This window comes from Platalea leucorodia (genome assembly GCF_965183815.1).
Source record: "Platalea leucorodia genome assembly, chromosome: 1".
Classification (NCBI taxonomy): Eukaryota; Metazoa; Chordata; class Aves; order Pelecaniformes; family Threskiornithidae; genus Platalea; species Platalea leucorodia.
In genome coordinates this window covers 28,143,450-28,156,176 of record NC_138823.1, presented here as the reverse complement: position 1 = coordinate 28,156,176, position 12,727 = coordinate 28,143,450, and the positions used below count along the sequence as shown (strand labels likewise).

The window sequence follows — 12,727 nt, the reverse complement described above, 5'->3', positions numbered from 1 at the left end:
GGGGGGATTCACTTACAAAATAAAGGCCACCTTCATGTAAAATTAGTACTGCCAGTATCCCATGATTTTGTTTAAAGGAGAGATATAGCTCCCTGTCCTGGAAGCCTTATTACATGCAGTTATGTGAGCTGAAAAACTCCATCCTTTTAACGATTAAAAATATTATAAATAGGACTACCATGGAACAGCCCTTTGTTACAATCACCAAGGTGGTAAAACCAATGCAACAGTTAAGTCATGAAGTCTCCTTCAAATAGTCACTGCAATCTATTATAAGTTCTGTATTTTCCCTTTTACTTTGCATATTACACAGTGTAACTTAAAATGTTATTTAAGAGCACTTCAGTCCCACAATGTAGGATTTAAGCTTGTGTGAATACATATGCATGGCTAGGCAACACTTTTAATGACTTACAAAAATACATTCAACCAAAACTTTATATAGGGTTCTCTTTTTTTTTTTTTTTAAATCAAAAATGAAGGAAAAGCCAAATGGTCCCATCATTAGCTAAATAATACACTCCAAGTTCTGAAAGCAATTCCAAAGCAAAAGCACATTCAAGAATAACATACATTGAATTGCATACTCTCTCATTCATCTTTATCAGTAATAAAATTCTACTGCATATAATTATTCAGCCTTATAAATAATGCTAAGCAGAAAAATATTTACCTCTGTGCTACTTTTATCAGTTTATAGAAGCATTTCTCAGTTTATAGGAGCAAAGGAACAAAACCTAAAGTGCAGACTACAGGCCATGACAGGCATAATAAATGACCAAAGGTGCAGCCAAACTTGCATTTACATCTTAAGTTACTTCACCATCGTTCTTTTCTTGCTAGAAGTCACTCCGTGTGCAACTGAAGAGCTGGTCGGTTGGTTTGTGCCACAGTACAACCTGTAACCACTTGTAATTTTTTTTTAAAACTAGTTGAATTGTCCATAGATATTTCTAGGCAATAGCTGAGGTTCACAAAACCTTACTTTATTAATACTTGCAATCACACAATATTGACACCTCCTCCAGAGAATGCTACTGTCCTTTTGTTGCAATATGTGGTTGAACCACTGATGCTCAGTTGACTGTCTTTAACAAGCGATGTCTTCATTTCCATTTCACATGCTACAATAGCTGCATTCAGTTCCACTTGAGCTCGGTGAACGACATAAAACATGAGTCCTATGCTTATGACAATCTGCAAATAAAACAAAAGAGTGTTGTAGGCTGTATAAACTGTAAGCATGAATACAAAGCAACTGGTCTGAACAAAACAAAAAGTCGTCGATGCAAAGATTCATGGAGGCACCTGTTGACACAATGCTTCACAGGCAAGACGTTAGAAGGGAGATGAACTTAACCAATGACTGGCTCTAAACCTACGTATGCTAGCAACGTAACTAGCATATCAGAATGTAGACATTACATAGAACTTAAATATTGATACGAATTGAAAAGGTATTTTCTTTCTTTCCATTGCCATCCACATACTTGTTAGAAAGCAATCCCTTCGCTTTCTCTCTTGGCAAAAATGTTCCCACAAAGAAACTACATGGTGTATTTCTGTAAGTCAAAAGGGGCTGTTTTCCATGTACCAAGTGAGTAATAGGTTGAAATTGTACTGGGCATCTGCAACTTGCAAAACAGCAGAGACAGAGGATGATGCAGAGTAAAGGAAATAAAACTTCCTTGTCCTTGCCCCTCTCGTGTGGAAGATAGCAGAGAGCAGCAGTGTCACTGTGCTTCTCAGATATCAGGACTAAATAGGACAGAATCAGAGTTTCTGACTTATGGTAGTCTGTATGGGAAGAACTTGGTTTCTGGAGGATGGCTTGGGGAGGGGACAGGATGTTGGTGGTGTGGGAGTTGTTTGTTTGTTTTAAGGAGGAAATATTGTCCAAACCTAGGGTTTTAGTTCAGGTTTTTGCTCTGAATGTTATTGCTAAGAATTTTTAAAAACTTCCACCACAAAAATTATCAGGAATAAACCTAGACAATTTTTGCTTAGAAACTACTCATTCAATGATATTGGCATGCACTGCACTCCCCAGAGGCGGCCTTTGGTTTCAATAAAACACCAGTTAAGTTTTCAGCTGAGATCCTCCTTAAAAAAACCCAAAATCTTCAAATAAAAATCAAGCTGTCTCACAGTGAGAGTCCCTCTGAAGGAAGTAAATTTCTCTGCCTTTTTTAAGAATGTTTTATGAAACTAGCTGGAATCCGCAACTTCCTTTCAAAAAACGAGAAAGGTTTTATTGTTTACAACAGAACCTAAAGTTTTGAGTCCCAAATCTGAACTTCATTATTAACTGGTAGGGCTGTTTTCTTTAACATTAAGGACTATCACTTAAAACATCTGTCAGCATGGCATAAAAGATGCTAGACTATCACTGAGTAAGATGATTGACAAGTATGGTCACAGGGTAATTGCAGGTGGAAGGCATCCTGGCGGTCTCTAGCCCAACCTGCTGCTCAGAGCAGGGCTGGCTGCAAGATCGGACCAGCTCGCTCAGGAATTTTGTCCAGTCAGGTCTTGAAAACTTCCAAGGACAGAGGTTTCACCACATCTCCGGGCAACCTGCTCCACTGCTTGACTATCCTTGTGGTGAAAAAGATGTTCCTCACTAATACAAGTTACACGTTTCAAAATCTGGCCAGTGAAAGAGTCAAAAAGAGACTATGGACACCAAGTTCTGAATATATAGGAAAAATCCCATTCTAAAAGCTTACCCAGATATTTAAATTTAACTGGTTTTAGAAATATTAGTACCAGTAGCCTAGTTCTCTAGACGAATAATTTTAAAAATATACGCACACAACCATGAAATGTGCAGGATTTTTAGAGTTCTTTACTAAATCAAAGTCCCACCAAAGCCCAGCCAGGCAAAGCACCAGGCAGATGCCTGAGACAAACTGAGAGAACATAAGTAATTCCTCCACTAACGGTCTCCCTTTCACTTATTCAGTCAGCTCGCAAGGATTGCTCTCAAGGAGGCCAGCACTCCTATTCAAACATTCAGCCTCTCCAGCTAGCGCTTAGAGTCAATGTCATTTAAAAAAAAAAAAAATTGAAAAAATAAAGGAAAATACCACTAAAAACTACTACCCTGGAAATAACATTTCATGGCTCAAATGAAAGCTGATCAAGTAACCATTCATTTTCTCTTTGATCTATCGAGGCTATTTACCCCACATTTACAAAGGCACTTTTAATACTCATAAACCTGTTCTATGAAGCCTATAAATCATATGTTCCATTTAAGAACACACAAGTTTCAGTGGGGGAGGTTTAAAATGGTCCTAGACTTACTTGTATATCTTAGCATTGTTAAACATGAGCTTTGTAATTGTAAAAACTGAGGAAGATAAATGACTGCAGTACCAGCTGAAAGTCTGCAAACCATGGTAACTGCTGTTCAAACACAGCCTGAAGTACCGATGCTGTCAGAGGAGGTTTTAATATACAATCTGGTTCTGAAATACTCATGACCTCTATGCTCACAATGGTCTCAGACTTAAGGCTTATCCCTGAGATTTACTGACAAATTATTTCATCGGCTCAGCTCACGTAAAGGTACTATATACTTCTCATGAATTTATTCACTTGAAAAATTAGGATATTCTGATTTAGGCATTAGCAAAATGGTATTTCTACAGCATTTTTCGTCCTTAATACCTAGGGAAAATCGGAGTGTTTAGTGCTAACAGTGAACACTGTACAGGTGCTGGGTCTACGCACCCTGAGCACACTGCTTCACAGCTGGTGGCATATGGGCTTTTCTGTAGGTGTGGTTTGACAAGTCTAAAATTCAGCAGGAGATTACCACAGAGGGCAAGAGAAGAAAACTTGACAAAGCTGTGGCAGAAAGAGAAAAAGAGAGCACTGAGTAAGTTCTGCTTTCTGTTACGTGAGGTATGAGAGAATTAAACTTTTCTAACAGAAAGAACCAAAATCAAAAGAAAACAGTACACTGGAAACCCATTTCGCTGGGTATCTAGCAGTCAATAAGCCTGTGAAAAAGAAATGTCAGCTCAGTTTTACACAATTTACTGAAAATACCAGAGTTATAAATGAAATACTTTTTAAAGCCTGCTACTTTTCAATACCACATGCTGTACTTGCTTGGCTTTCAGTCTGCAGGAGGTCGGCTGCCTCAGACTAGGGAGCTGTTATGCCAACAGAGAGCAGCTCTTAACCCCTGAGACATGCATTCCCCCAAACCTCCTGCAGCCCATCCCTTTTGCACTCGATGCTGTACAACCTGAAAGGCAACTCAGCAATACTGAATCTATGTCTCACACACATTCCTATGGGCATGCAGTTTCCAAAGCAAACATTCAATGACTTGAAGAGACAAAGGTACAGGAAGGAAACTCGTCTACTGTCTCGAGAAGAAAAATTCTGTCTTAAATCCCACTGGTACAGTAGATGAACAAGAAATTAGGTGGATATAGAAATAAAGTCAAACACAAGAAGGTGACTGTTTCCAAGAGCAATTGCTTACCCAAGCAGTCATAAAGAGATTGACATTACTATTGCCAAGGTCCATGAAAGCAATCATTTTAACTTACCTGTAAACTGAATATAAAATAGCCACTAACACTTTGTTCTGCAATCACATCCTCCATGGTGCGCAAGGTAGTGCCCAAGTATGAGTTCAGGAGCTGAGTAGGAAGCAGCCCAACTGAAGAAGCCATCAGGTAGTTGGGTAGTGACAAATCTGTAATCTGAGTAAAAGACAGCGTAAGAAATCGAGCACAGCTCCAACACAACCTATGTGCACAAAAAAACAGACTGCAGCTCCCACAAGCATCCGTGCAATATAATGACATAATTTCTTACATTCCTTCCCTGAAACTTTCCACTGTGTGTGAATCTAAGATAATACAATAAAATAGTATGTGGCTAATTTTCATCCGGCCTTTTTAAAGTTACTAGGTTTTATTTCATTTCATCTTACATTACGCAACACTTCTGTGCAAAAGTCATTAACTAAGGATGCAATTACGCCGTTCATTGAAGATGTTTATTTCTTCATGGTGAACAGAGCCCTATAATTTATGAGAATTTGCTCGTGGGAAGAAATTACTTTATCAAATGTGAAGGGCTAAAGCAAAAATCTATTTGCTTTGCTTTTTACATGTATGGCAACTAATAAAAGATGTAATTGTTCAAAATGCCACCGTATTAAATATGACCTAGGTAAATAGAATGGCAGATACAATTTGCCTCTGCAACAGAAGTTACATACTCATTAAGACACATATATCTATCAGTGACCTCTAGCAGCAATATTTGTCTATACCTATCAGTGAAATATATGGGTATCATTAAGATTCTCTACCAAAGATATTTTATATCACACTTTAATTAGTGAATGAAACAGTGCACACGGCTATAGCTTTTGTTAGTGTATCTGGAAAAAACACTAATAATAGTTGAAGATATTTTCCTCTCTTTGCTGTGAAACTTCTGTTCTGAGTCAATATGTGGACAGTTTACATGGGAACAAAGTACACAGTACTAGCTAGATTAGTATCAGCAGCCATTGGGAAATATTAAATGCAACAGCCAAGAGGCCAAGAGATATTTAAGCAAGAAAAATGAAAACAGAAGGAAACTATGGGTTAAAAATGAGTATGAAAAGGGCGATTTTGAAACAACCCATTTAAGGAATTTTCCAGACAATTCAGTTGATCACATAGTAATAAAACAAGTTCTAATTAAGAACAGCCCCTAACACTGGGAGCCTACATGGAAATTATTGACCTTGACAGTTTTGTACAATGTTGAAGACAAGAGAATAGCAGCAAAGTTACTCATTTCATCATGACATTCTTAAAATAAACTTTGGTTACTATGAAAGTCACAGTGCTGAATTCTCGGAGCTCTAAGCACCATCAGTGGAAAGTTTTTGGGAGGAAAGAAGGGCAATGGAGGAGGAGAATGCAATGAAGCATAAAGATTAAGAATAATTCACTGGAACAAGATCCAATAAGCCAATTCCAAACTTCACACTGCAAATTCCACTTCCCACGAACTGAAATACAAATGAGCAAAACAAATAATATATTTCCCTCTCTATATAAGATTAATTTAGATTTCTAATGAAAAAGCACTACACAGTTATGTCAGAACTTCGTATCTGACCGATGCTTTGAAAAGACTTACTTTTTTTTTATTATTATTTTAAACATTATAGTAATCTGGGCCATGTAATAAGAATGCACAAGCAAAACTTCCCATATCGCCAAGGAAATGAAGGAACTGCTATTAAAAGTCTCTGAAATACTAATGCTGAGGCAAGATTTGCTAAGTAGGACACTGTCATTAAATCTAATGGACCTGGGAAACTTCCCAAAGATTGTTTTAACACTGCCGGGCACCTCTTTCATATCTATATACGTATTAAGGACACTTTGTTTGCAGAGCAACACATCTGCACATCCGGATCTGTCCTGAAGCAACTGGACCTCTTAGGCCATGAGAGAGACCGTTTCCAAACGAAGGGGAGGCTACCAGCGGACGTGCTGGACTGACTTGTGCTTCCCACTAAAATGAAAGTCAAGGAGAGGGGAGGAAAAAAAATTTGCAGGTGCCCTTTTAACTCCTGGTTTGCAGGGTTTAGACCTACAGCGATATCCCTTCCCCAAGAAGGAACAGGACGTGGACAGCATCCCTACCTAAGAAATTTTCAATAAAACTGACAGCTTTCCATGTCTTTCCTTCTGTGAAACTACCTGTTCTAGAAACCTGCCAGATTGGGGTCTGTGTGGCCAAGTCGCCGAAGAGAGCCTACCAGAACTCTGTTTCTATGGAAAGCTCAAGCCAGCAAAAATTAACAGTGAAATCCCAATGCAGGTACAGATGCAATTGTTACAGGCCATACCAATGTATTAAAATTAAGAACTACCTAACCACTCTGGTAACAAGAATGTTACCCAGAAATTCCCCCACTAAGCCTTGGACAGGCTTTGTCCCATGAAACTTTTGTGTATTCTTTGCAGCTGACACCTTTGGTTCAGTCCTATCAAAGAATAAACGCTTGTGTCAGGACTTTGTTGGGGGCTCACATGCCTTTGGGGATTGCAGCAGATTCCTCTCCCCTCAACTTATGAAATCTCGTGTTTTAGATCAGGTAGACTTAGCCACCAGGAGCAAAGGACAATTCTGATGATCTTTATTTTCTCAAAAAAAAACCCAAACCAACAAAACCCAAACAAAAAACAGGTAGAGAATAAAAAACAAAACAAAAAATACCTAACAACTTTCCAACAAGCAGAGTAAGCAGCCTGCATGTTCCTGCAAAGCAGGTACTATTTCTTGAACTCTGATTTCACTGTGTGCATTTCTCAAACCAGAAATGCACAGTTGGACACATTATTTCTTCCATACAATACTCCTCTCAGAGGAGAAAGAAGAAATATGAATTCTGATCTAAGCTACACCTGGCACTACAAATAATCAGTTTGCACAAATCTAGCTCCAGGGACCCAGTAGTGGGAAGGAGGTGATAACCTGCATACCAGGCCTCCTTACAGACCTGCCTTCAAAACACTCAAGAGTTGCCAAGGGGAGAGGGCTGTTCAGGGGCAAACACTTCAGTAAGAGCTATCAGGCCACCCCAGCGGCCCAAGCCACCATAGCATCACAGGAGCGACAATTATGGAAAACCCACTCAAAGAAATGTGCAAACATGCTTTCAGTTAAGAAGTTCCTAGGTCTTCCAGAAAGGCAAGTAAATGCATTACCCCAGTGCTCCTACTATCAGTGCTTTCCCAAAGAGCAGCTGAATGACCTTAAGAAGCAAGATGTTCGTGTCTGGCTGTTGAGAAACTACGAAATTTGTGTTAATTTTCTTCTTGGCCTGTTCCAAATAATATGATCCCATCACTAATCAAATGCTAGGAAGCTCTTCCTTCCTTCTGTACATTCCCCTGCAACTCAACCTCCCCAAAACCCTCAGCAGATGGTACACGCCACCGAACAAGTGCTTGCAGAAACCCATTAATCCCAGCCCTGCAGATGACCCCTCTCACATCAAGGTTATGCCTTGTCCTGGACCTCATGTGTCACTTCCTTCCTTCCCTCTCATTTCAGTGTTCTCAGTATCTCTGGTTTACTTATGAGTATGCAGATAGAAAACGTGCATAGACCAGACTGCTGGAAAATTAAAGATGCGTAGGTTTTCTTAAGTTCACTGTTCTTTCCTCTACTATTAAGAGCAATCCTTTTCAAATTCATTGCTGAAGTTGCTAGCACAGGGAATGGATGGATGGTTAGGGCACCCCAAATCCCCAAAGCATTTAAGTTTTCAAATAAGTCAGATTTCAAAGAAATGACAGCTTGGTCTGTGTAGGTAGAATTTTGTATTCTATATGTAGCTTAAACTTGACTCACAGTGAGAAACTGCCTTGAATTCCCAGATTTGCATGCGACATTTTTATTTTGCAGTAATCTAGTAGTTCATATTAAATGTTCGCGGTTAAAAATTGAACACACCGTGCTTTATTTGACTATGCTGCAAAGTAATAAATCCAGAGTAATAAATGCAACCCAAACTAATTTTAGCAGGCAACATCCAAATTATTTGGCATACTCAAGAATCTGGTTTCATCTCATTTCGTATCTGTTATTTTAACGCTGAAACCTTCTACTTGGAAAGAAAATTATTTAGCTTGCCGTACTTAGAGAATACAAAACACTGATTTACAGCATCATTTTAATGTTGCACTGGCATGAATACTCTGCTGAATTGTGTTTCCAGCAGAACGGTTATGCCAGGAAGGAAATAATTTTAACTCAGTAATTCTCTAGTCAGTTCTTCAGATCCAATACTGCTCTACAACATCTGCTGACTACTTCAAGTGACACGCAGAAGCTGTGAACAATTGGAGCACAACAGCTCTCCCCACTTTAGGAGGGTCACAGTACAGCAGAAGCTTCATCTGCTACACTGGGACCTTGGGCTCCGGGGGGACTCTGCTCCTGGCGGCACAGGTCTAAGCTTCCTCAGTCCTGCAGTAATATAGCTAAATAAATAAAACAGCTGAGGTTCTTCTCATTCATAACAAGCAAATGGTTAAAGGATCTGCTTAAAAAGAAAAGATAAGTTGCTACAGCTTTTACGGGCAGGGATTGCAGCTCCTGAGACAAATGCCCCAGCACACACAGTTTTACACATAGCAATTTTAAATACTTGATGTGGATGTTAACCCCTAAAAATTGTGCAGATTAATTTTTTCTTAAATAACAAATTTGGTATTCAGTGACCTACTCATTCCAACCAGACGATTCTGTCACAATTCAGCAAGTGCTTCAGAAGGATACAGGATCATGACTGCCACTGGGGGACAGAAAGCATGCTATAAGGAAGTGGTAGACCAAAACACTTGTTTATAGGGTCTCTTACATTCAAAGAACGTACCAGTTACTGCTAAAAATGTTAAGTATTTCACAATCTGGTTTGCTTTGTTTTGATTTCACCGAGTTAGCATACGCAGCTGAGGCGTAACACACAGCCAAAACCAGATCCTTCAGACAAAGCACTCAGGAAGAGCTTGAGGGTCTGAAATTGTCATCATCAGCACGATGGTACTCAAAAGCGGCACCCTCTATGTTCTTCTTTACTTTCTCCTTTAAGATGATCAAAGAGAACAGTAAGATCCTAAGTTTTAAATAATTATTCTTAAAGAATGTACCAAAGTTCACCTAAAAGTAGAAAGAAAAGCAAGTCCAACCCTTTTCCAAACTTGAGTTTAAATTAACTTTCAGTACCACTCCGGTGTACCAAGTCCCTTTTCAGCTCTGAGCCTACATCTCAACGCTCTGCCCAAAACCTATGACCTGACTTGTATGCATGAACTTAACACTCTTTACGGCTTTGCTGGATGTATGCTACAAACATCAACCAAACTGAGTAAGAATTTTAATCTGTCCACTTCTCTCTCTCCAATATGGTTATTTATATTAAGTAGTTGAGGGAGATCTGGCAAGACTGCTCAAAAATACAACTTTTCCTCCCACTCTGACCACTTTAAAAACACAAGCACTTTAAAAATGTTGAGTTCTCCACAGCTTTTGCTACACAGCCCCTTGGTGCTTCTTTCTAACGGCAGAACATAGTCTCAAAAGCCAGAGAGCAACTCTAATGCAATGCCACTGAACAAGGTACCCCGAGAACATGCCTGCTGTCCCTCAGCAAGCACAGAAGAGCCACTAGCAAGAGCAGGCAAGGGGGTTGCTTTTACTGTTGTTAAGAGAAAGAAACCAAGGTTTCTTCCTGGGAAAGGGGGCAACCTCCACCAGTGACACCAGCCGCTATTCCGCAAGCCATCCTTCCAGCCAGAGCTTCTTCCACGGCCACAGCCGCTGGGCTGCGGTGCACGGCCGGGGCCAGGACTCACCGCGAAGACGGCGTTCTGCAGCCCGAAGGGGATCGGCGTCAGCCGCGCCAGAGCCACCACCTTGAGGCCGCTGCCGCCCTCCACGACACGGACGACGGCGCTGAGCGTCTCGCTGCCCTGGATCCTGGCCCGCACCCAGTGGGCCAAGAGCCGCCTGCAGGCCACGTGGGCGACGAAGGTGCCGACGAGGACGCCGAGCACCATCAGCCCCATGCCCAGCACGAAGCCGTAGAGGTAGCCGGCGGCCACGTTGAGCAGGATGTAGCCCCAGCCGCAGGGGAAGGACACGACGATGAAGCCCAGGGTGAAGAGCAGCACGCCGGCCAGGCTGTCCAGGCTCTCGGCCCAGAGCAGCAGGTCCCGCAGGTACTGGCGCACCAGGGCCAGCGAGGCGAAGCAGAGGGCCGCCAGGACGCACACGCTGAGGCAGCTCTTGCACCAGCAGGTGCCCAGGAGGCAGCAGGAGCAGCGCCAGCCCCGGGCCTCGGCCAGCCCGGGCCCGCCGCCGCCCGCCTCGGGCAGCTGGCAGAGCAGCAGCTCCGCCGGCGGCAGCCCGCCCTGCTCCGCGTAGGGCCCCAGCAGCAGCCCGCCGGCTCCCGCCGCCTCCGCCGGGACGAAGCCGACGGTGTCCCCGCCGCCTCCCGCCGCCGTCCCGGCGGCTCGGGACAGCCAGCGGCCCAGGTCCTGCCGGGCCCCCTGCGCCGCCGCCTGCTTCACGGCCCGGGAGAGGAGCTGTAGCGCCGCGGCCCCCGCGCCCCACATCCCCCCGCCCCGCCGCCCGGCTCTACCGCCGCCGAGCCGCCCAGCCCCGTCGCTCCCCGCCTCCCCACGCAGCCTGCGGGCAGGGGCGGCCGCTCCCTCATCGCCCCGCCATGGCCCGGCTCCCGGCGGCGGAGCCCAGCCGAGGGCCGGGCGGGGGCGGGGAAGCGGCAGCGGGGAGGGCGGGCAGGAGGGGCCGCGCTTCGCCGCCGCCGCGCGGGCCCGGCGGGCGGAGGGGCCGCGGCGGCCTCCGCGCTGTCTCCCCCCTGGGCCGCGCCGCCGGGGCTTGCGGCGTTAGGCGGCGGCGCCGCGCTCTCCGTCCCGGCAGTGGCAGCGGCGGCCCTGGCGGAGGGCGAGTCCCGGGGGGCGGCAGCGGCGGTGGCAGCAGCAGCCGCGGCAGCGGGGCTCCATCTCCCGGCGCGCTGGGCTCCCGCTCCGCTCCGGGAAGCGCCTTCTCGGAGCGGCGGTGCCGATGTGGCAGCCCGGGCGCCGCTCGCAGCGGAGGGGGAGGAGGCTCGGCGCCGGTAGCAGCAGCGCCCTGCCCCGCTGCGGGGCTCGGCGGCGGCGCCGCGGCCCGCCCCCCGCTCTGCCCCGCCCCGGGAGCGCCGCGCCGGCCGGGGTGCGCCGCAGCGGGGCGCCGCGGGCCTCCCGCCTCGCCCTGGCCGGGGGCTGGCGGCCCCCTCAGGTGGCCCGGCGGCGGCCGCGGCCGGCAGCCCCAGGCCGGCTGCCCCCGCCGTTTTCCTGCCCCTTTCTCAGGCGCCCTCCTGCACGGCGGGGCCTTAGCCGGCGGGATTTGGAGCGACCGTGCTGCGAGGCTGGCTATTTTCTGTCAGAGGAGCGCGTGGTTGAGGCGTCTCTGACCAGACGGTTACTGTCGGGCTCCCGGGACATCTTGGCCGCTCTCCCTCCCGTACGTGAAGGCTTTGTTTCACAAACACCCCGCTTTTCTCCTCTTCACAAGCGAGACAAACCTCTCCCAGCCAGCAGCCGGGGGGTTGAGCCGAGGGGCGACAACCAAGGCCCCTCGGCCCCGCAGCTGCTGCGCGGTTCTCGCGGCATCTCCACATCAGGACGGCTTGGCTCACCCGACGGCTTGGCTCACATGCCTGAAGGCTCAGGGACGCTTTTGTTTGGTCAGAGCTTGAATTTTGAGCTATTGCTAGAAAGCAAGAAACAGCCTGAGTGCGCAGCGAGGGCTCGGTTTAGAGGGGTGTTTTCTCAGGAGCCTCGCCAAGGCTCAACATCTTCAGAGGTTGCTGTTGCTCTGACAGGAGCCGTATAGTGTGGAAAGGATTTTGTTTTCTTCACAATGCTTAAATGTACAACGTGCTCCAGTGGAGTTATATTCCTGTGCTGGGAAATTTGCAAGCGTATATGGAAAACGACAATGTGTGTGGGAGTTGTAAAGGTTAAAGGGTGATCGGAAGAAAAACCCCCCAAATCTCAAAATGAAGAACGTACCTGGAAGAATGTACCACGAATATGTTCACTTGCAAAATACACTGTTAGAAATGATATACACCGTTAGAAATGATATAACCTGGGCAAATCAGCCTCATGTC

At 45.3% G+C, this 12,727-nt stretch overlaps 1 protein-coding gene across 1 annotated transcript in view; it reads right to left on the bottom strand.

Annotated features, from left to right (window-relative positions):
- Positions 1–523: 523 nt before the first annotated feature.
- The window catches only part of TMEM64 (transmembrane protein 64), a gene marked incomplete at its 5' end in the record, with an annotated part of 28,786 nt that continues 16,582 nt past the window's right edge, over positions 524–12,727 (bottom strand). Inside the window, 11 exon segments of the mRNA XM_082315870.1 lie at positions 524–1,197; positions 4,572–4,727; positions 10,407–11,336; positions 11,338–11,406; positions 11,408–11,589; positions 11,592–11,616; positions 11,618–11,667; positions 11,670–11,724; positions 11,726–11,779; positions 11,781–11,823; positions 12,627–12,667. Coding sequence (XP_082171996.1) covers positions 1,003–1,197; positions 4,572–4,727; positions 10,407–11,336; positions 11,338–11,406; positions 11,408–11,589; positions 11,592–11,616; positions 11,618–11,667; positions 11,670–11,724; positions 11,726–11,779; positions 11,781–11,823; positions 12,627–12,667 — 1,800 coding nt within the window. The 3' untranslated portion in view covers positions 524–1,002.